Here is a 23,836-nt window from a genome sequence, read left to right as displayed (position 1 = left end):
TGCTGAAAAGATTCAATTTAAAACGGGTTGGGCAAATCGGTTTCGTCAATTGGCAAACGTAACAATGCATTAGCACAAACATGAACAAATAAATTAATTTCTTCTTGTAGCCCACAGTGATCACTTATGATGACAACATCCATACAACTTCCCCGTATTTCGTGGCGACCAACGAGTACAACAGTCAGGGTCCTCTCTTCAGACAAAAGGTCGAAAACCTACAAATTCCAGCAACACATTCACGAAACGCTGGCACAGCCATGCAGCGGTTTTCAGAGCAGCTTGTCGGTAAACATAAACTGGACAACTTAAGATACCATTTGTACATAAGTTTTTGAGCGCAATGTTCTGGTCTACTATGCATTATTGATATTGTTGACCGATTCATCGGTTTTTGGCAGTAACGACAACCCTTGTGGCGTTCCAACATACGCCTACTAACTTTGTAGAACATTGAACTCCGTTCTCCGTTTTAAGTTTTATTGAACGCCGTTTCTGAAGCCAAATACCTATCGCTCCAAGGCTTGCGCTAGACATGTTTTGATATACATGCTCGTATCACGAAGTTGTTGCTATTTATCACTAAATGTTGACATACGGTCAAAGGCTGTGCACTCCTGGTCTTAACAAAGAAATTTTTGTAATTACCCTTTTGAGATTGGATGTTTCATGTAACAGGGTTCAACATCCCTGGAATGGACTTCTTTGGGCGCTTTGTCATCGCGCAATCCCTTGTTATGGTGATCGATGCTGATGAATATCAAAGACTTGACGCACTACGTGAAGGAATCAAAGCTCTTAACCAAACGGGAATGCGGTTTAGAATGTTTGTCCTTATTGTTTCAAACGACAGCGCCACACCAGAACTAAATGGAAACCTCAATGGTGCTGTCAACGGGCACGTAAATGGTTTTGGCGTCAATGGTGGGGTCAATGGTGATGTCCATGGCGAGGTCAATGGCGGGGTTAATGGCGGAGTCAATGGCGGGGTCAATGGCGGGGTCAATGGCGAGGTCAATGGTGGGGTCAATGGCGGGGTAAATGGAAACACGCCAACCGGTTCGGATGCAAGCGCTCTAGCGCCACCTAACCCTAATCTAGCTATGCTGACTGGGCTCTTCGATTCAGTTTACCCAGATGTACGCTATAAGGTCATAGGAGGTGGTTACAGCGGGCTGGTAAACCATGATGTTATGAAGGCACTAGCACAAGAAATTTGCGATTGTGAGTATTTGTGAATCGGCGTTGAAAGATTGTTTTTGGTACTGACTTGTATTCTTTTGTTATCAGCATTGTACTTCATACTTCCCCCAACGCTGTTGATAACCACTCCTGCCACTACTCCTGTGCCGACTACTCAACCATACACCGGAACCACTGGTAATAACGGCGGCTTGTCAATTCTGTCACTTAAAATTTGACACAAAAGTTGTATGTTATATTTTGGATTTACTTTGTAATTTAAAGTTTTCTTTATCCACGTTAAACTTACGCATATTTAAACATGTAAACAATTCATGTTTTTATTACTTTTTTCAGCAACGACAGTTGCCACAACAACACCTTTAGTTACCACAACACCACCTTACCTTTGCGAAGAACGTTCCAACGTCGTATTTATTGTGGATAGTGCTCTGGCTAATTCGAAGTCCCCGTCCACGCGAGATGCTTTGCGCAAATTTTTTCACAACGCGCTTGATCGAATCACGATTGGACCAGAAGCCGTACAGGTGAAAAAATAATGTGTTTAGAAAATTTGAAAAGCTCGATATTTATACAACAAGTTTTGAGGGAAACAAACAGACGGCCCCCGATTTCAAGTTAAAGCTTGCGTGTATTTTACGTCATACCTTTTTCAGTTTGATATGCGTCCGGAGAGAGTCCTAGGTGTGCTAATAATGACAAAATGTAACATGTACAACCGTTAAAGCTACTTTCTAACTAATTTATTATTGAAAGCCATGTAATCCACTACCCTATATCGGCAAATTACCTTCCTTTTTAAAATTTTTGCGTTGTTGGCCTATAAAGTGTGCACGAAATTTTATTTTGGTAATGCGCCGCATGTTTGAAAAGTTTAAAAACCAAACCCTTGTTGAGAACCTAGAACGACACAGTATCACTAAATGTTTTGTTTGTCAGGTGGCAATCCTAAACGAAGGTAACACCACTAAAGTTGTCCAACCGTTTGATGCAACGAAAACCAAGGACGACATTCTCACCTTGATCAATGTAATCTCTTTGAGAGGTCCAACTGAGCCAGAGCCAACAGCTTTAAAAGCGAATACGAACGAGGCAATATTTGAAGCCATCAGAATGTTGAACTCGACCAGAGCTGGAAACAAAACTATCATTGTAAGTTGGGTCATTGAATTGTATATAATCTGTTGCTTTATTAAATATTCGTTTTCATTAAACTTATAAACAGATCTGTGTTTAGTGTCTCAAAATACTTTTTTTTTATAGGAACTGTATTAATTTCTTGCAAAAATGTCAAGTTCAGTGATGTTCAAACTATTTGATTTAACTTGATTAATTTGTTCTTTTTTTGGAGAAGCTACAAAATACTGTTTACCCTCAAATTTGTTTTGTGCTTTAACTTAATCCTGATTCTCTCGACATATCTTAAAATCCTAACCTGAGCAAAAAAATCAGAGCCAGTATTTGTGTATCAAACATGACTAATACGTTTCGACAAGTGATATTGTCATCATTAGTTCGTAAGAAATAAAAGATTATTTAAAACCGTGAACAGTGTACTCAAAATCGTCTATTATTTTCAGCTTTTGTTATCCCGAAAACCGAGCCCGGTAAACATAACGATGCTGCAACAAATCTACAGCAATCACATTGTCATGTCTGTTCTCTCTCGATTCCCCAAGGCTGTGAACTCCGACACCCGGAATCTTGTTACCAGCAAACAGTTCCACACTCATATTCTTACCATGTCTCAGCTCATAGACTCAGGCTTCCAAGTCTTTGAGGCAGTCTGCGCCGCAGCTCCGTTGATTCCACATTACGTGCCTTGTGAATATTTAGTAGCTGACATTGTGTTCCTATTAGATCGCCTCTGGTTAATCAGCAATGCTTCTCAAGTCCGTGAACTCCTTATCAACACTATGGATAACTTTGCAGTGGGTACAGCTGTCCGAGTAGCTACAGTGTTGTATGGTGGTGATGCTCCACCATCATTGGCGTTTGGCCTTGACGATTTCCATCAAGGCCTGCTCTCGGAAGAGGCTATAGTGTGGTTAGAGTACAATGGCGATGCCTCAGGTCCTCTAGGACTCCCAAAAGCACTGGATTACCTCACTGAAAGCGTGTTCACACTACGTACAGACCGCTACGCCCATCATGGCAAGTTTATAATCAACCTTATGCATCGCGCACCGCTTGAAGATCTTAGTTTAAACAACTCGCTTCAACGTTTGAGAACCAATGGAATCTCACTTTTATCAGTCGGACCAGATGCAGCGCTCAATGAACGTCTCAGCTCCTTTCCAGCGAACAACCAGTCTTTGGTTTTCTCCACAGCCAGTCACGATGAAATCGATGCTGTTGAGCGTGGAATTGTGGATCGTCTTTGTCGCGAATACTCTGGCGCGACGGCGCCCCCGACTGTGCCGACTACTGCTGTACCACCCAAACCTCCACCCTGCAGCCCCTTGGCCGACATAGTGTTCATAGTAGACGAGGCCCTGTTATCGAACAAGACACTATTGAAATATCTCAAGGAATACTTTAACGAGATGGACGGGCTGATCAATTATGATAAATACAAAACTCATTCCGGATTAATAGTCAGCGGTGATGCGCCACGCAACATCCTCTTCTTAAATCGCCCAATATATGAAGTGACACTGCTCTATGCCATTGAGCGTGTGCGTCCCAAAGTCCCCAATGCACCTTTACATATGGACGCCTACCTTCAAGCTGCCATTGACATGCTTAACTACACCGAGAGCATTGAGCGCAACCCATTTCGCGAAATCGTCATCTTAGTAAATCGCCTTATCACGGGCGTCATAAGCAACCGCGTGTGGGACGGCATGCGTGCTTTGAACGTTAGTTTTCACGCTATAGCAGTCGAGACGAACTTTCTTGAATCACACGCCATCGAGGAATTCAGCTACCGGCAATTCCCTGTTAGCCCAGCACATTTCCTACCACACACAGCATACGACCTTGTGAATAAATTCTGCGCTCCAGTAACACCCGCACCACCAACGCCGCCGCCTAAAATAAAAGTTCCAGTGTGTACGGCCGTCGACGGTGTATATGTCTATGACTCTGCGTTGCTTAGTCCTTCGTCCGACAGCCAACAGCTGATGTCGTTTATTCAACGTCAGGTGACCTTGCTAGATCAAGGTTACGAGGCAAGGTCACGGTTTGCAGCGGTAAGCTACGGCGAGAACCCAGAATTGGATTTCAATCTTGCCGAGTATTACACAGCACCACAGGTTGTGAAAGCAGTAAATAATCTGAACCATTACGGCCGTTCCACTGCCCCTAACGCCGGAAAGGCGCTACGGTACGCTCTAGATAACGTAATTAGCTCCAATCCGCGTTCCATTGGGTACACAGCCAGGAAGGTGATTTTCATGATGATGGCAAGGAAAAGCTTTGATGATGTGCTGTCCGAAGTTCAAACTGCTCGAACGCGTGGAGTTACTGTCATCACCTACCTGATAGGGGGAATAAGTATACCAAACCCGGCGCAGTTATCAACTGTCGACTACGGAACAATTCCTGTTGCTTTTCTGCATGCGCTTGTAGATTTGGAATACGAAGCTCTTGAGTTGATTTGTGAGTACGGCAATGTTACAACACCTGCACCTACAACCACAGTGTCTCCTGCACCCCCTGTACCAACTTTCCCATGCAAAGTGGACGCTGTGTTTGTTGTGGACGACGCTCTAACAGCGAGTCAAATCTCAGACTATGCCTTACGCCGATTCCTTGGAATATTTGGGGACGCTGTTGCTTTTAGCGACGATTTTGTACATGCCGCAATTATACGTCTCGGCCGGAACGCTATTCCGGTTACCGACGGCATGGCAAAGACACCGGAAGACTTCAAAAACGCAATAGCTGCCAATATGCAAGTCTCGCCTTCAACCGGCTCTCTGTCGATGGTCAAGGGTATTGTCGCCGCAAAAGAGTTGTTTCAAACCTACGGAAGAACCTTAGAACCCGGCGTAAGACGTATAGTGGTGTTTATAATGAGAAGATATCCAGAAACGTTTATCCCAGCTGGGGAGCTGAAGGGTCTGTTATCTGAAGGTATTGTCGTGTCCTCTGTAGTGACCGACGACGCGGGCTCTGCCCGCTGGGACCGAGTTGTAAATTACTACGGCTATGTCAACGCGTACAGGTATGTGTCCATCTTGTTGGGTTTAACCACGCCTACTATACTAAGGTACTTTCAAAATGCACAATTAATCTTCATTTCTGTTTACACAGAGCAAGGTTTCTTCCCTACTTCGTCATGCCGGTTGTATCCTTCATGTACAACTCCTTGTGTCACGTGCCCATCTTGCCAGGGGCCACGACCTCCCCAGTGATCAGCACTCCCTCTGTGACAACCGAGTCGCCCCCTACTCCTCCACCGTGGGTCTGCCCCGTTATCATGGACTTGGTGTTTCTTATTGACCGACACATGTTGATGACAGAGTATGGAACTGCTCTTAGTCGTGCATTTATAAAAGACATAGTTAGAAGAATGGACCTCGATGTGAGTTTATTTTAATTTTTGAAATCTTTATTTTTTATTTCCGAGATGACGTTAAAAACCCAAACCTATTATATCATCATGCAAGGTGTTTCGCAAAACCATCTTTCATTTTAGGTAACTAAACTTCACTTATTAAGAATTTTGGCTTAAGTTCCAACTCTAAGTTTATTTTTAGTTTAGAATCCGGCCGCCTTGTATATAGACTTAAAATGATCATACTCAAACACACATTTAATTTTCGGACTTTGGCCTTGAAATTAAAACACCTGTATAAGTTTTGTCAAAACAAGGAACTAAACTAAATGAATTTCGGATTTAGACTTGTTCTGTCAAAACTGAAAATTTAACACCACATCCAAGTCCGAGATAAAAACCATTACGCCCAAAACTCCAATATCTATATCCTGCTTTAAACAACACACTTTTGTAACTTACAGGTGTTGAAAACTCGTTTTTCGCTGGTAGAGTACGGACCGGTACCGCAGCTTATCATTAATCTACACAACAGTCATACAAAACGGGAGGCATTCGACGCTATTGACAAGCAGCTAAAATCACCTGAGGGCCTCGCACGCCTATCAGAGATAACTTTCCTTACACCGGCTTTGGAATACAGCGTCTACCACTTGTTGCTGGGTGATGGAATCAGGCGAAACGCCGAAAAAGTGGTCGTTCTTATGCTTGACCATCTGCCCAAGGATAACGTTACTGAATTGATGACTGAGTTGCGTAAGATTGAGGCCTTGAATGTGCGTTTGGTGACTGTTGGTCCAGGGCCGGAAGAGATCCCATACTTTGACCAACTGACCACTTTAAACCACGACGACGGAACTTTGACTTTCCATTCCGTTGACGAGCTGCCAAGGACGATTGAAGCCGTACAGAATAAGATTTGCGAAGTTTTTGTCACAAACGTTACGACAGGTACGCTTATGTCAACAACTTTGTATGCCAAAATTACCACATAAATCTTAACAAAAAACAAAACATTCTTGTGTTCAAACTTAGCAGCTGCTACCGAGGAACCTACCACAGAGACAACGGAAGTGACAACCAAAATTACCACACCAGCCACTACCGCTGAAGTTACCACCACTGAAGTTTTCACCACTGAGGCACCAGTATGCGAACATTCACCATATCTGGTGTTAGCGGTTGACACCAGTGGAACCAACCAATCCGACTTCGAAGAAATGAAAAAGTTCTTGAAACGTGTCGTGCGCAAGTTCAATGTTCAAGACAACGAAACAAAGGTATCAAAAACTGGAATACCATACTTTTTTGTACTAAAGTATGTTAGAAAATTTTAAGTTATCTTCACAATGATTGAGTTATCTGACTGTCATTGGTGTTTGCTATGCAATGATTAAGTCCTACTATGTATGTTTTAAGGGATAACTAACGTCAGAATGGTTACGTTTATATTTAAAGTGTAGTTTACATACAAATGTAAAAACACAACTGCATCACATCTCCCATTTCATGGTTATTAACGTGTTTTATTGTGTAATTTTGATTGAACTTTATGCATTAACCATAGCGTACTAAAGCATTGAATTACTTGACAATACGACTCAAAGACACCCAATAATAATTACACAGTTTGGATTGTTGCTTACCCACTAAGCAACATGAAAATTGTGGTTTATGTCTAATTTGTTTTGCAATGTACTTTTGTCTTTAGGTGGCGCTGTTGTTGTACTCCAAATTCAGTAAAATTGTAACTAACATTGGCGACTCGCCGACCATTGAAGACGTGATTAACAGCATAGATGGGATCAACACAAAACCGAGCGGAATAACTCCCAGAGTCGACAGAGTCATCCATAAGATGATCAACAGAGTGATAAGACCAGCTAAAGCAATGAACGAAAATACAACCTGGTCGGTTTTGCTTGTTACCAACGAACCTAACGAGGTTGGTATGACGTTTAAATTTAGTTTTGTACGTCGCAAGGGAAATATTCTTGTTTGCAAAATAATATTTATATTGTAACAATTCCAACCTGGTGTGACAATCTCTGCACATTCAAAAGTTATAACATTGTTTTACCTCATATAAATTTATTTGTGCATAGTTTACGTTTGGCTGACTTAGCTCTTGGAAGATTCTGAACGTTTAGCAACCTAGTTGGTCTTTCACTCATTTGGTTTGATTCAATTTTACTGCACTGATGCTAATTTATTTTTGCATATTTCATGCCAAATAATGCAATATGATTTTATTCGAATAAGGAATGTAGTTTACAAAATCTAGGTGTAGTTTGGTTTAAAAACATCGCTGTATCGTAATACTGTAAATATATGTAAAGCACAGTAATGGTTCCACAGAAAAGACGTATGCACAAAAACAACGATGTATCTTAATAAATCAATCGGGCATAAAAACGAATAGATGTGACATACCATTTCTACTTTTTGTGGACCAATTATTTTCTTGATACGATATGTATATATGCAGTTACTTTCATAACAATCCTAAACATTCCACTTTACAGCAGAAAACAAACTTTACAGAGTAATCTCACCGGTCCTCTGACCCAACTTTACGACCACGTAAAAACGGTAGTAAATGGAGATATTGTAGTGGTGGGAATGCAACGAAATACAGTGGATCAACTCAACCAATCCATACCAAGTATACCTGTGCAACACTACCCAAGTTTTGCTGATATGAATGCTGGGGTAAAACCGAACTCTTCGATTCCTGATGCTCTGGAATTTGTTTACGAACACTTGTGTACAGCCCCTATTACACCACCAGGTAAGTTTCGTCAATATACCCAATGAATGTGTGTAAAACGTGTGCACTTATTTACCATTTTTTTCTTTTGTGTGTGTTAAAATGCCATTTTACGGTCGTAAGGGTTAGTAATCAATTTTGGTAAAACATAAAATCCGAAGATTTTTTGTTGCAATAAACTAATCTTAAAAGATTTCCTGTAATAAATTATAATTTATAAATTTTTAAATAATTATTTAACATGATAAACAATTTTTGTCCTAAAATACTGAAGACGTTAACAAAATACATTTATCTTGTTACAAATAAAATACTACTGCTGTTTGAGGGCTTTACTCTGGTATTAGTGCAGTCAACAATTAGTGATCACAGTATTAACCGAAGTAATATTTTTTTGGCTTATCAATCAAGCGACAGTTACTATTTTATTGCAAATGATTATTCTTTGCCAGTTTTCACTGTAGAAAAAAAGCAGCTTATTTTTTACCGCTAGTCTGCAGTGTGAACCAATCTCGGAATATTATTTGTTTCTTCTATCTTTAGCCCCACCTCCACCAAAATGTCTTTACGTCCACGATCTTGTGGTGGTAGTTGACACGTCTATACTCGCTGTTTTCCGTCGTAAAAGCGTGAAGAAGTTTTTACGGAAAGTACTTGGCTCGTTGGACATCAAGCCCACAGGAACTCACGTAAATTTATAGTAAACTAAATGTAGAAAATAGCTTCTAAAACCAATCAGGTATCAAGTATATTTCATTTTAAAGAGACAACAATATAATTTTTATATTGAGAGCATCAGCGAAATTTCTTATTACTTAAATTGTGCTAATCTGTTGAGAAAGAAGCTTAAATGAAAAAATAAATTCATCAATATAAATCTTTAATGTGCATTAATAGTTTGATTTGTTCTAAGTTTAGAAAACAAATTTGGCTGTGACTATATTGCGATTCACTTTTTCTTTGGCGTCAAATTCTAAAAACTAAATGCCAACAAACTGAAAAAAAATCTCTTTTTTTTAATTTTGAACATTCTATAAATCTAGCATCAAACTTTTTACTTTACGCATCAACGTAGGTCGCCATAGTGACTTACGGTCCTACGGTTCAAGTCTTATCAACATTGAGCGAAGGAACAACGTGGAACGCTACACTTGACACCATAGACACCATCCAGCAACTACCTGGTGTGACAAACACTGGCAAAGCTCTTACAGCTGTGCTTGATGAAATACTGAGAACAGATCGCGGAGCTCGTTCTGATGTTCCTTGGGCCGTTCTACTTATCAACGACGCCAGATCCAAGGTATAGTAATGGACTGAAGAATTTCAAGACGAACACACAGTTGTCTGAAAGAATGTGAAGAAATGTATGATAATTTAGTGGCCAATTTAGATAATTATGTCATTTCGTATTTCCTTTGCAAGATGTGGCATCTGTATTGTTCTTACCAAATTCTAGGATATAATAAACACATACTTGCTGGCTTGTAGAACCACATGAACTATTTATTATGAAACAAAACTTTTTTGGTTCTGACAGTTGCAAATGAACTTAAGAAACAAAAGTATTTTTATAACTAGAAACATCTAAATATCGTAAATTGAAACTGTTTTCTTGCACAAAGCGTTTTTCTCATTTAAAATACTAAAGCGTTTTGTAAAAATAAGTTTGTCAGTTCGTTAACAACATCAAACAACAACTCCACAAAGTCTATTGTCCTTGACCACCACACTATCACCATTCTAAAAATCATGATTACGGTTTAATTTCTTTAGCAGAAGGAACGCAAAATTTAACAGAAGTAACAGACTATTTTTTTTGTTCCACAGGATTCTCTGGACGAACCGATTCGCCGATTTGACGAGTTAAGAACGAACCGAAGTAGCGAAGTTTACATTGCCACTGTAGGTTTACTAGCTGCAAATATTTCTGAGATGGAACGGATTTCATTCCACGGCCTAGTAACTTATGTGAACTGGTACAGCAACTTAAACAACCCAGGACCCGTCAACGCTGTTTTTAACGCAATTTGTGTTCCACCATCACACAGAAGTAAGTTTATGTTGTCAGGGATTGTAAGGTATTATTGAATACCTGACCAGTGCATAACTTGTCATTGTTATGGATTCGTGAAACATCAAACATTATGAAAATTTTCTTGTACTGTATAAAAGGGACTGGGGTGTGTTACTGAATCAAAACATAAATTGTCAATTTTATAGATTTATGAAACATCATGAAAAAGATTTGTATACTATGAAGAACATTGTAATTTCATCATTATAGGAAGCATGATTCAATGCAATAACATCAACATATTCTACTTTCATGTTTGTTTGTTTGTTATCAATGTCATCTAAAGTTGTCAGAAGCAACGTAATATTTACACATATATTTGGCTTTGTCAAAAACAAAGCTGGTTTAAAATGGTAAACTTACAAAGTTGTGTTCGCCGTCTGCATTTTCCTGTCCACCTTCTACCTTGCTCTTTTGTGTATCCAGTGCCGGATTAACCATTAGGCAAAGTAGGCACGTGCCTACAGGCCAGTCAAAAATCCAGGCCACTTCAAAATCAGCAGAATGATTTGGCAACACTAATAATTCTATTTTTTTTAGTTGGCAATCCTGATTTTCGGGCCCTTTATAAATTGTGCCTACAGGCCAGCAGACCCTTAATCCAGCACTGTGTGTATCCAGTAACTTTTACACATTTTTAGCTACGACCCCTGGTGTTTACACGACCACGACATCAGAGATTAGCACCACTGAGGTGTGCGAATGCTACTGGACGGGTGAGTCACGTCACTTTTTGATCTTATCAGCTGTATAAAGGATGGATTTTTTTTTCGCATCATAAAAGTTTAAAACTTTTTTAGAAAGTTAAACACGCTTAACCGTTTTTGCATTTATGTTCCTTAAGAAACTACAGACGAATCCGGTTAATCGCACATTTAGGTTGACAAGCTTTATATGCAATAAAACGGGTTATGTAGTTAACCTAATTAGTCCATATTCCACGGTGTCGCATATTCAACGGTGTCAGTAATGTAATGTTCTGCCTTACAGTAATGTTCTCCTTTTTTCCCTTCGTTGTACGTCATACCGTTGTTACGTCACATAGCTGATTGTGCCGATATGTGGTGTGATGCTGTTTACATACGGGACATTCATTCTATTATTGAGTTGCTGAACACACCACGTGTGGTAGCTGCGTGTGGCTTGATATAAAAATACAACAGAACAAGTTAAGAAGTAAGGTGTCCGAACTCTCACGTGTATGCAAGGCAGGCAAACCGTGACACACGGCCCCTTAACTGTAGGTTAACAACCACTGCGTTAGAAGGCAAAAAATGGAGTATGTAAACTAGCGCATCAGTAGGTAGACCCATACCCCCAAACACCTTTAAATTGCAAGTCCCAATCTTGTTCTAAGTCAATTGTTTTTTGTACACTCGTTGTTCTATGTTTGTTGGACCTTTATGCTATATAACCGGATACCTACTTATGTAACCAGAACCGGTGAGCAACTATGAACCGACTCATGAAAACGTTGGTGACTTCGAGAGTTGGGCTTCGTACAGAAACAACTTCAGTGACATCTGTCGACCATCGTATACTGGGCTCGGAATAAAATGCGAGGTGAGATAATTTGCATGTTTTTAACATTTAAAACAAAAAACACTCCGAAAAACTTGTGAAGAATATACGTTTTTTTCTTGGACCCATTTTTGAAATTTAACTTCAAACGTAGCACCAAAGTCAGCTGTATTAATCACTGTTTGCCAAACTCAGTTTTATGTTGGCTCTCTTCACAAAACGCATTGCGATGTTTCTACAAAACCGTTAACTGTCAATTATGTGTGCCCTTTTTGTTCTCCTTACTGTTTTAACGTTTTGTACATATTTCCTGCTATAAATGCTCTCTTGTAAACAGCTTCATTCGTGTTAAAAACGAAGTCGTATCGTTATGTTTCATTTGATTTATTTAAAGTCATATTTTTTTGCAGAGTGACCAGGGAACACTTCAGTCAAATCTTCGTTGCAATCTTAACGACTTCCCACAATGCTATCACATTGATGTGTCGGAGGCAGAAGGCTCGTGGTGTTACAACTACAGTGCTAGTATCAAATGCTGCACTGCTCCGTGTGCTCGACCGATCGTCGAACCACCAGGTATCGTTGGGTGATCTAATGTAGTGGTTTTAAAAAGTATCTAAAGCCGCAAGATCCCCTTTTAAGCCATTTTTAATGGATTCTGTGTCACGTGTTTGGTTGGTCATTTATACTTTGCTGATTCTTTTTAAAAGGGTATAAACTGTTTTGGAACTAAACGACTTTTATTATGCAGAACTATTGATAAAAATAGTAGGGGTCAACTATGTATTCTTTATTTTGGCGGATTTTATGTCGTTTTACAGCCTCAATCCTGTGATGTTTATTTTTTTGCTGTAGTAGTGTGCTTATCCAGTTGTTAGACAGTTTTTTTCTCACAACACAGAGTCAAATGTAGCTGGGTTGCTATTTTGGTGTTTAATTAGCATATTTTTGTGTAATTGGAGCCGTGACGAACTATTCATATCAGAAATATACATGATCAAAAGTTTCTTATTTGGCCAACAGAACCCATCTACAAATGTCCGAAACCTATGGACCTGACAATCGTCGTCGACGCTGCAACTACACCAGCTAATGGCCGCTACTTCGACAACGTGCTCTCGGCAATAACGAAAAGAATAGTTCTTGGACCTGACAATTCTCGTATAGCCGTCGTTGCATTTAATAATGAAGGAGCTCAGGTATACTTATCCAATACCCTCGTCAAATTGTTGGTGTGCAAAAAATCATTATGACCTCGGCTTAAAATATTGCTACCCACTCAGCGTACCAAAACTTTACCGACTCACAGCTTCTACTTAGATTATCGTCTTCAAGTTAAAAACAGTGAATACCCGCCTATTGTGTGACGTTACCAACGTTTTGTAATCTATTAGACAACTGCAGGAAATAGTAAAAGTGTATTTTTTTGCTGTTGTATTCCGTTACCAATACATCATACTGTTGCCAGTTTCCTTTGTGGATTTTTACTGTAGCTTTTAATAAACACTGTTTGCCTAATAGTTCGTTAAAGCGTTATACGACCTACTAAAAAATGTTGCCTAATAGTTCGTTAAAGCTTTATACATTGTACTATGAAATAAGCTCAACATGCACTGAAATACCAGTATGTGTTTAACAGTTTGTTGCACCATTTTTTTGTTCTTTTTATTAACTTTTCAAATTTTGTTTGCTAAATGCATTATTTATTTTTTATTTTCGACTTGGACTTTGATTCAATTTCTTTCAACCATCATGTAGTTTGCAGAAACCGACTCTTTTTTTGCGTTTGTTTCAGCTTTTGAGTGGTGGTTTCTCCAGTGATATCAATACATTGGTCCGAGCCCTCACAGACATACGGAAGTTCAGCAACGATCAGAGAAGTGATGTTGCCACTGCTCTTAACATTGTCACCCACCAACTTGCTGGGAAAACTAGAACAATAACCAGCAATGGAGAAAATGTCGATAAAGTGAGTTACACCAAAAGGTGTAGCCGGGATTCGAACCCAAACACTAAAGAATACGAATAAAACTCAGACTATCCACGTTACTCCGATTTGCGCTAAACCTTTCTGTGGCTTTCAAAATATTATGTTGTGCACATCATTTTGTTATTCACGTAACAACGTTTGATTAAGTACGTTTGGAAAGCCCTTTTTTGCGCTGAAGTTGTAAACTTAAACCACTAAAAGTAAACCACTGCGTTTAAAACTGTTCGGCATTTATTAAAGTTTGCAAAATTCTGTCTTGTGACTGAAAAACAGCCATGAAGAGCTTTGTTATGTTAAAAATGTTAAAATATTAGAACATTTCTAAATCTGTCCGACCGGTAGTTGATAATACACGGTAGTTTACCGGCAAAAGATATGCCAAGTTAAAATAACTAAACATTTCAACAATAAAATTTTCAACAAATTATTCGCGTTTGCTATAAACCTAAAACACCTTGTTTACAGGTTATATTATCGATTGTCGGGTTAAACACCTTTGGAGCGGTCCAGGGTATGGTCAGCACGTTAAGTGATGAGGGATTCCGATTTTTGGCACTGGGATCAAGAAACAGTCGGAACAATATGTTAGATTATCTTTCCCCTGATAATGTCCGAATCAAACTGCAAAATGAAGCAGCAACAGCAGAAAATCCGATTGACTTAGCTATGAGAATTCTGAATGATTCCATTTGTGCTGTTCCCGTATTAAGTAAGTGATACACATGGAACCGCGTACGTTGTGACGATGTATTTTTTACAATTTAGAAACAACCAACAAGTTTAAATGGTAACCAGTTTACCGTATTTTTCCCAACGTTTAAAGACCCCACATAAAACAAGTTAGGTACACTATTTTCCGTTTTAAAATTCCTAACCATAAACAGACAATTGTGGCTTAAGCCAACATATTTCTGTAGATTCGACATAAACTTCAGGTGGTACGCAGCGATAGAAAAAACTTGTCAGGTGGTACGCAGCGATAGAAAAAAACTTGTCAGGTGGTACGCGATCCGTATCAGATTGAGAACCACAGGATTGAACGGAATATTTAGTTAAACAGAATATTCCATTAACCGGAATATTCGATTATTCGGAATAGTTGATTAACCGGAATATTCGAATCTCCGGAATATTCGAATAAACGGATATGCGATTATCCGGAATATTCGATTAAACTTAATATTTGATTAACCGGAATATTCGATTAAACAAAATATTCGATTAAACGAAATATTCGATTATTTGGAATATTCGAATAAACGGAATGTTCGATCACCCGGAATATTCGATTATCCGAAATATTCGTTTATCCGGAATATTCGTTTATCCGGAATATTCGATTGAACGGAATATTTGTTTATCCGGAATATTCGAATAAACGGAATGTTCGATTAACCGGAATATTCGATTATCCGGAATATACGTTTATCCGGAATATTCGGTAATCCGGAATATTCGGTTATCCAGAATCTTCTATTGAACGGAATATTCGATTAAACGGAATATTCGTTGATCCACGTAGGTAGGGGCAAGATGAGACAAGACATGGAATATAGTTGTATAGTTTGTGAGGGTGAAAAATGACGCCAAGATAACAGAAAAGCAACCCAATTTTGACGTGTTATGACATTTGCTTACAAGCATCGACCGACGAAACAAAAATCACAACAAAACGAGTTTGTTATTAGCTAGCCATTATACATATCTCATTTTCAAAGTTACGAAAGGAAGTGGCATTTTACTGTTAGTTTCGTGATTCAGATTTTGTTACAAAGTTTTTGAAATGGACAAACGCTTAACGGCATGTGTCTTAGCGAAAATTGACAGTAACATGTGTCATTGAGAATAGTTTGGCTCGTCTCCTTCTAGAAAAAACAAGTATTTTTACAACTTTTACACAACCAACAAATTGCAAGCAAAACCGGACCATACCCTCTTTTCACATGTTGTTGATTTTTTTGAAAAAGAAAAAAACAAACAAGCCAACATAAAATAGTTGAACTTCCTTTTTTGAATGTTTTTAACATACTTCTTTAATGCACAGCAACTGCAAAGATAACGACCACTGTTACACCAGAGCCCAACGTCACGAGGGAAACCACCTACACACCGCCTGAAATCACCACAGGCCCCACAAGTAAGTAAAACAATTTTAAACCGTTAAATTTAGAAACCGTATTTGACTGTTATTTTAAGCAAATAAAAATGTTGTTTTGCAGCTCCTGCGAGAACGACGCAAGTGTTTTGTGAACATTTCAACGAAACATCTCAAACTAGTGTGGTGAGTTTTAGTATTGTTTGATCTCAGTATTGAAACTATTGTAGTACTGTTTGGTAATTTTGGTACTTAAGGTATTATGTGCAGTATTGAAAGTATTGTAGTATGGTTTGGTGCTTTAGGTATTATGTGCAGTATTGAAAGTAAGCTTAAACGTGCTGCCAGTGCGGAGCTTCAATATAAAAGTCAAAGCCAAAAGTGTCGTTGTCGACTACATCATTATTTGATAAAAAAATCCCTGAATAACCATTAGATGCTTTTGACAATCTTCACAAAACTTTGTCTCATTGTTGTTTGTGTTGCAATGTTTTTTATCGTTACTTTCGATAGACTTGACGTGAAAGGCAACCGCATTTAGATTATGGGATCGTTTCAACCCTGATTATTTTCCTTAAAAACAAAAAAAACTTTTCCATTGTCGCCTTGAAAGAAAACTATCAGGTTAATAACATATATGCACTACCATTAACTTGATGTAAATCAAGTTAAAAAAGATTCCTTGCATTGCCCATAATATTTTCTTTTTTTAATTCGTTCAGTTTATTCGGGTTACTTGGTTTAATAGAAAATGTGGCTTTTTGTATGGAGAGTTGCTTAAAAACACCATGACTTAGAAACCACAGCCGAAACAGGTCTAAGGCAATTTAATACCCAAAGTCGTGAAAGCCTTTGCGGCGAATTACTTTTTTGTTTTAAGTTTGAAAACACTAAGCTGTACATTATCATTTTTTTAAATTATCGCTAGGCTCTGGCTGTCCATGAAACGGTGTACCCTGACCCCAACGACAAGTGCAAGTATTACATTTGTACGTCCGACGGACAGTTGGTGCTTATCAACAAACAGCTGAGGTGTGATCATGGAACGATGCCAAACTGTGAAAACGGAATGCTTCCCATGCTTTACTACGACTCCAACTGTAACTGCCAATGGGAGTGTCAGTGTAAGTTTTAGGTTTGGACTTTATTTTGGAAGAAAAATCAAAAATCTGACACGATATAATTTGAAAATGTAGAATTGGATTTTAAAATTTTAAAATTTAAATTTGAACGTAAAAAATTTAAAATTAAAGTTGATGTGTCTTTGATTTGATTATTTTTTCATGTTTTCATGCTATCTTGTGACTAAATCAATGTTCGTTGAGCAGTTTATAACCAGCACCAAACACAAGCCGTTGCCTTGAAGGCTATAATTCTGTTAGGCGTTACACACAAAAATGAGTTCCTTCAAAATATTTTTGTGACATTCAACAATATTCAAAACAGAAAAAGAACTATTTGGCTGAAAAAATAATCGCGCTACTGTTCGACCACAGTTGCAAGCGGGCAAAAGTTGGGACCCAAACTTGAACGTACAAGTCAAAATCTCGCCCCAAAATCCATTTTTTATCATTTATAAAACAAATGATTCCGAGTCTGAAGCCAACCTGAATAAAGCTTTTACTCAAACTTAAGCTTGAACCCGACCTGAAACGCGCGACCCGACATACAATTATGTTTCCCCCTACGGGTCAGTTAACTGTACCATAACAAAACTATAAGCTTATTTATCATACCCCATTTATTCTTAGTTCTTACACAACAACTTGCTATATGTTAACCAGGCTACTGTAACATTGCGGCCGATCCGGCTTACCACACATTCGACGGTCTCTACTATGCCTACCCAAGCATGCCGGGTTGCAAAAACGTGTTGGCGCGAAACTCGAAACTTACTGGGAACCAATCAAGTTTCGAGGTCATCCAAACCACAGGTCCATGCAACCCCGACTATCCTGAAGCAAAGTCTTGTGTTGTGCAAATCACAGTGGTGCTCGGAAATCGGGTGTATGAACTATACGAAGACCTTACGGTATAATTGAATTAAAACAATATTTCTTGCTAACAATATGACGTGCTGATAGTAAGACAACTTATTGATAAAATATTAGAATCTCGCATCTGGATTTAATTAACAGTGTCTGTAGGAATTTATTTTTCGTAGTTTTTTCGTAGTGCTTAAAATAGGATTAGGGTGAATATTTTTATGCTCCTTTAAACATTGTTAACACTTCGGTCAATTAGATAAAAACAAAACTAAATTTGCTACGTTTGCGTAAATTAAGATAAAAAATTAAAGTAATTTTCTCATGAATTCGTTTTTTTGAGAAAAATTTTTAACCGCAGCAACTGATCAAACCTTCTTCCACTTGTAAGCATAAATCAAACCTCTATAACACTATCCTTTTTTAAAATCTTATGAATACATTGTTTAAACAAACATAATTGCTCCAATTATTTTTTTGGCCTTAGAAATATTACCTATTGTTTTTACATATTCTTTACATTCTGTTAGGCGACCAGAAACGGCATTCCACTGCGCTTTCCTTATGGGGAAGGCATAGCATCATCCGATATGAGTATAAAGGTGGTCGGACATCGGACATTTACTTTAGTTGTGGCAACTATTGAACTGGAAGTGAAATTCACACCTGCTGAACATTCAGTCGCCATTGCGTTGTCTGCACACACCTGGGATAGTAGGACGGAGGGCATGTGTGGTAAGTAATATATAGCTTTTTTGTTTGATACTGCAGCTGACTTGTACTTGATGGTCGGTTTTAGTGCGAAGCTGTATTTCGATGCGTGGAGCGAGTTTTTTTGCAATTTTTTTTAGAATAATATATAATACAGATAAAGATACAACAAAAAAATACATAATAAATCCGGTTAATCGCACAACCTATTTTGCCGAACTTTTCATGCGATTGTTTCGCATCAGCCATTATCCAGGTAACGTATTACCAGTACACACGATTGCCAGAAGTGCTAATTTACACTTACCCAGCTTCTGAAAGGTTGATGCGATTGGGCTGAGAGCATTTTCCATTGTTGAATAAAGAATAAAGGTCTTGATTTTTTTTGGTGAATTACTTTTCCTAAAAATCATTACCGTTTTTGAGTTTCGCTTTAAACATTTAGTAAAAGTTGTAAAAATTTAACGTCCAGGAATAAGTGCACAAGATGAACTTATTTTTAAACTATGCCCTGAAGAACATAGTGTTATATAGAGTTTAACAGGTGAACAAGTGCTTGAATTTTCATGATACCTCCATCAAGCGGTTAAGCGGATGACGTGGCATTTTGGGGGCAAACATACAAATTTATTGCATTAAAAACTGTCTACTTTAATTTCGTAAACAGAATAAGTATCCGACAGTTAACATGAGGTTTTGTGTCTCCAAAGAGTATGGAAGAATTCAAACCATTCTTGAGCGAGAACTAAAGTTTTCCAGGCGTTGTTGTTGGTCCGATCTGTTCCTAAAACAACTCTAATTCCTCATAATCTTTCATGTTTGTTGTGTTTTGAAAAGTCCGTCTTTTTGCCTTTTCAAGCACAGTCTGGGGGTGTAGGTCACATGCTACATATATTAGTCTATGTTTTTGTTGCAGGAAATTGTGACAAACTGCGTACAAACGACCTAATGTTGCGAACGGGTGACGTCATCTCGGATCCTATGGAGTTTGGATACAATTGGACAGTACCGGTTCGTAATTTGCTTTAAGTTAACAGTATGAATCAAAACCACTGAAACTTTTTTACGTTGTTGTATGTTTCTTTGTGCAGTCATCTGCCACTTGTACGAAACAACTCGCGAAGAATGCTTGTGTAAAGGAACCTGACCCACAATGCAACATAATCACTTTATGGCCAGGATTTGAAAACTGCAGAGCAATTGTGGATTTCAGTAAGTAGTTGCACATTACATGAGACAAATTTCATTGTGTAAGTGGCCATAGAAAATTTGGTACGTGCTAAAAATAAAAGTAAGCTTATTCCTAATTATTATGCGTTTAATAAGTAGCAAATTCTGTCGTTGTTTACATGTAGATTAGCAAAACATCTTTTGTACAAAAGAATAAAGTTTTGTTATTTCAGTGACTTTTTGATCTCCCCTTTTTAACCAATGTCACTGATCTTGTTTTTAGACCGCTATTTCCAGGCTTGTACAATGGACACTTGTACAAAGAACTATTCGGCTTGTGACTCCATCGCTTCGTTCGCTGAAGCTTGTCGCCACATTGGTGCTTGTGTTAATTGGAGGGAAATCGTCAATTGCCGTAAGATTTTGTTGGTCTTTGATAGATGAAAGTCTAGAATTTTTTTCTTTACCTGTCTCATGGGACCAGTGGCGGATTAAGGAGGGTAATAACTGGACTAAAGCAAGGGTGTTTTTGTCATTTTATTTGTATAGGGATGGGGTACAGATCCAACGGTAACCCAGTGACCCTACGCATGCTAAATCCGCCCTTTACGTGGGTGGCAATGATTGTGGTTAGATCTAGGTATCGGTCGGCTAACGGAAATATGGTCGGTCGTCTATGCATACTGGTCCTGTTACATTACAACAAAACGCAATTTAACTGCCATGTATCATGCATAGTTTTCAAGCTTGCTTGATATTTACGGTTTTGTAACCCAACAATAATTAAGAAACTCAAAGTTAAGACAGAGAATAGTGTGTTATATTTCTTTTACACTTATCAGCTAAGGCACGAAGCAGAAAAGTGCCAAAAATTCTTAGGTCGTCAATATTGATTTAAATATTAGATCTAACGTGGTAATGTGATAAACCGATGTTAGTTTGGTTATTATTCGTTGTTAATTGGGACTAACAGCTTGATTCGTTAATTAATCTAGTTATTACTTCTTAGCTCTAAATTGCCCACCTGGTTTCACGTACGACCCTTGTCGAAAGCGGCCGTACGAAAAAGACTGTGAACATCTCGGTATGGAAGGTACAGCGCTTCAGAGTGCAGAGGAAGCAGAGGGTTGCTTCCTTGATTGTCCCACTGATCAGGTGATGATCGACGGCATGTGCAGGAACGTCGAAATCTGCTATAAATGTTACGACGTGGAGCAGGATGTTTACCGCAACGTAAGTGATAATAGATATTACAGGATTTTGTTTGTTTTATCGCTTCCAGTGAATGCTGTGCAACCCTGAACACTGATATTGGTTAAATACACATGCAATTTAGCTGTATCTGCATCTTTGCTTGCAATTTAGCTGTGCCTTGCTTTTTTTTTACTTTACCTTACGTAACAAAAGTTTACTATACTTTGTTGCGTGCCACAGTCTTGTATTGTTCAGTAAAATTCACAGTAGGTTGCAGAAAAAAGGACTGGATTCTGCTAAAAAAAAGAATTGGACAAGCTTGAAAGAGCTGCATTAAATAGTTTAGGCTGGTCACACTCAAAACAATAATTAAGGCATCTCCAAAGGCCGCACAACCTTTATTCATTAGGCCGCTGTTTGCACATCCCTATGTAAAACCTAGACAGAAATACTACTTAGTCAGTTGTTGTTGCTGGAACTCACTGACCAAAAAACAAAAACTACTTTTTTAGATTTCAGAAGGTTGGGTGCCGACGTCTAATCGGTGCCAGGTTTGCACTTGTCAGCCGGACACTCTTCACGTAAGCTGTGTCAATAGATCATGCTCTCATGTACCCGATGCTCCAATATGTGGCTCATGCGAGAAACTGCAGATTGTCCATGGCTCCGATGCATGCTGTCCAGAATATACATGCGGTATGTTGTCAATGTACTTAAACGAATTTGCATTTGCAAATGCAACGATTTGCAAACTATTTGCACATGATCACTATTTGTTGGATACGAAAACCAGTTAAATTTTTATGCTACAATTTTAATTTTCTGAAAAATGGTGCCTGAATGTAAATATTGCTAATTTGTCTTTTCTGTAATTAGAGTGCTTAAAACAAGCTTTTGCAACGATATCAATTTCAAATTATCTGGTTGGAAAGGATTTTATTTTACCTCTAATACACAATAAAACAAAAAGTTTATCGTAAATGCCTAATCGTACCCAACTTTGATTCATTAAAATATTTGCCGGGCGCTTTTTAGGCTGCAGTATGTGTAATATCCCCAAATAAAAAATGCAGGGAGAAAGTATACAAAAAGTCAATTTAAGTTAGTGACGAAAAGATGCAAAAACTTTACACTATACACAATTGAAATTGTCAGAATGCGATCATACGAACTGCCCAGCGATCCGTCCCAACACCACTTGTCCGTTTGGCAAAGTTGAACTGCGTAACAACACTTTCACCGGCTGCCAGCCTTACTACACATGTGAGTGCGTACCCGCTGAGTGCCGACCCACCCCTCCACATTGCAACCTCCCGCAGGTGTCAAAGGTTGTGACGACGGTTTGTTGTGACGAATTTGAATGCGTATGTCCGACCTGCGCCAACCTTACGCAGCACTGCCTAGTGGTAAGTCACATTTCGAATCGTGTTGTGTTTGATATTAAGCATAAACGGATGTAATAAATGTGCCATGCAAGCGTTATACCGATTTAAAGTCGATTTTACTATTTTAGGGTAAATACCAGGAACTGATATTTACACAAACGCTTTTTGGTAATCTAAAACGCCGTTTTAATACATACTCTATTCGAAACAGTAGCCTTAGATTAGCTGACTGAAAATTCGGTTAATTGCACATTTCTGTTGATACCAACGATATAATACATTTAGTACTGTAAATCATAGTTACATTACTTGCGTTAAATTCAAAAAGAACTTCCAATGTTAAAACTCTTCGTTCCAGCCACTTACTGATAATGATCAACCGAGCACCGAAAAATAGACTAAATACTGCGAAAATATTGCGATATTAGGTGCTGCATCCTCCGGTACTAGTTAAACGTGGCCCATTCTTATCATATAAAGCTGACTTACTGCGAAATAGTATTCGCGAGATGTTTAAAATTTGTGATTTAGCATAAATACGAAATTTTGAAGTTTTGTATATTTTATGATGTTTGTTGTTTAGGCTGTTTTTTGTAGTCGGAGACAAATTTTCTGAAATGATCTAAATGTAAGTCCAAAATTGTTTTACTTACGTTTTTAGGGCGAAGTAAAGGAAACAACGACCGATATGTGCAACTGCACTATAGAAAAATGCGGTAAGTGTTTTGTAAATTTCAAGTTTCAAGCGGTCCACCACTGCCTTGTTTTTAAGCTAACATAAAAAGCGAATGCAAACTAAACTGACTCTATTGCTTTTTAAGCTTAAGTTATTGCTGATACGACATTTCGTCTTACATAATTTTATCTTGTATTCCAGTGCCTGGACCTGTTTGTATGATTCTTGAAGCTCAGGGTCAAACTGTGAAGCCAATAGGTGACGTATGGACGCTTCCAGGCAAGCCTTGTACGGAGTGTACTTGCACAGTGGTGCTTGATCCAGCAACTGGTTACCGCCAACCAACATGCAACGACACTTCAAACAGATGCTCCCCATGTCCTACAGTAAGTTGAGTTTAATTTTTTTGACCCTCATTAGTCGACTATTAGTACAGAAGAATCAAGAGATTTGTTTGGTTAGGTCTTACATTACAATCGTTTCTGAGTGTCTTTAAAAAATACTTAACATTGGAAGGTGAAATATTTTTTGTATTCTTTAATTTAAACTAACATT

General features: G+C 38.5%; 1 protein-coding gene across 1 annotated transcript in view; it reads left to right on the top strand.

Annotated features, from left to right (window-relative positions):
• LOC145212531 (uncharacterized) overlaps nucleotides 1-23,836 on the top strand; it is a 56,980-nt gene that overhangs the window by 28,294 nt on the left and 4,850 nt on the right. The window contains exons 42-74 of the mRNA XM_080080683.1: nucleotides 111-288; nucleotides 679-1,224; nucleotides 1,291-1,380; nucleotides 1,540-1,730; nucleotides 2,143-2,355; nucleotides 2,784-5,374; nucleotides 5,464-5,734; nucleotides 6,172-6,658; nucleotides 6,746-6,987; nucleotides 7,419-7,652; nucleotides 8,252-8,498; nucleotides 9,021-9,166; nucleotides 9,553-9,780; nucleotides 10,308-10,530; nucleotides 11,196-11,270; nucleotides 11,993-12,117; nucleotides 12,486-12,651; nucleotides 13,099-13,274; nucleotides 13,871-14,044; nucleotides 14,531-14,774; nucleotides 16,110-16,202; nucleotides 16,285-16,346; nucleotides 17,089-17,284; nucleotides 17,945-18,192; nucleotides 18,676-18,880; nucleotides 19,773-19,867; nucleotides 19,948-20,068; nucleotides 20,310-20,441; nucleotides 21,036-21,259; nucleotides 21,733-21,916; nucleotides 22,376-22,626; nucleotides 23,267-23,321; nucleotides 23,483-23,667. Of these exons, the coding sequence (XP_079936809.1) occupies nucleotides 111-288; nucleotides 679-1,224; nucleotides 1,291-1,380; nucleotides 1,540-1,730; nucleotides 2,143-2,355; nucleotides 2,784-5,374; nucleotides 5,464-5,734; nucleotides 6,172-6,658; nucleotides 6,746-6,987; nucleotides 7,419-7,652; nucleotides 8,252-8,498; nucleotides 9,021-9,166; nucleotides 9,553-9,780; nucleotides 10,308-10,530; nucleotides 11,196-11,270; nucleotides 11,993-12,117; nucleotides 12,486-12,651; nucleotides 13,099-13,274; nucleotides 13,871-14,044; nucleotides 14,531-14,774; nucleotides 16,110-16,202; nucleotides 16,285-16,346; nucleotides 17,089-17,284; nucleotides 17,945-18,192; nucleotides 18,676-18,880; nucleotides 19,773-19,867; nucleotides 19,948-20,068; nucleotides 20,310-20,441; nucleotides 21,036-21,259; nucleotides 21,733-21,916; nucleotides 22,376-22,626; nucleotides 23,267-23,321; nucleotides 23,483-23,667 (8,898 nt within the window). The remainder of the gene's footprint in view (nucleotides 1-110; nucleotides 289-678; nucleotides 1,225-1,290; nucleotides 1,381-1,539; nucleotides 1,731-2,142; nucleotides 2,356-2,783; nucleotides 5,375-5,463; nucleotides 5,735-6,171; nucleotides 6,659-6,745; nucleotides 6,988-7,418; nucleotides 7,653-8,251; nucleotides 8,499-9,020; nucleotides 9,167-9,552; nucleotides 9,781-10,307; nucleotides 10,531-11,195; nucleotides 11,271-11,992; nucleotides 12,118-12,485; nucleotides 12,652-13,098; nucleotides 13,275-13,870; nucleotides 14,045-14,530; nucleotides 14,775-16,109; nucleotides 16,203-16,284; nucleotides 16,347-17,088; nucleotides 17,285-17,944; nucleotides 18,193-18,675; nucleotides 18,881-19,772; nucleotides 19,868-19,947; nucleotides 20,069-20,309; nucleotides 20,442-21,035; nucleotides 21,260-21,732; nucleotides 21,917-22,375; nucleotides 22,627-23,266; nucleotides 23,322-23,482; nucleotides 23,668-23,836) is intronic.

The sequence above is a fragment of the Phallusia mammillata genome, chromosome 2 (assembly GCF_965637545.1).
Source record: "Phallusia mammillata chromosome 2, kaPhaMamm4.hap1.1, whole genome shotgun sequence".
In the NCBI taxonomy this organism is placed as follows: Eukaryota; Metazoa; Chordata; class Ascidiacea; order Phlebobranchia; family Ascidiidae; genus Phallusia; species Phallusia mammillata.
This window is presented reverse-complemented; position numbering and strand designations above follow the sequence as displayed.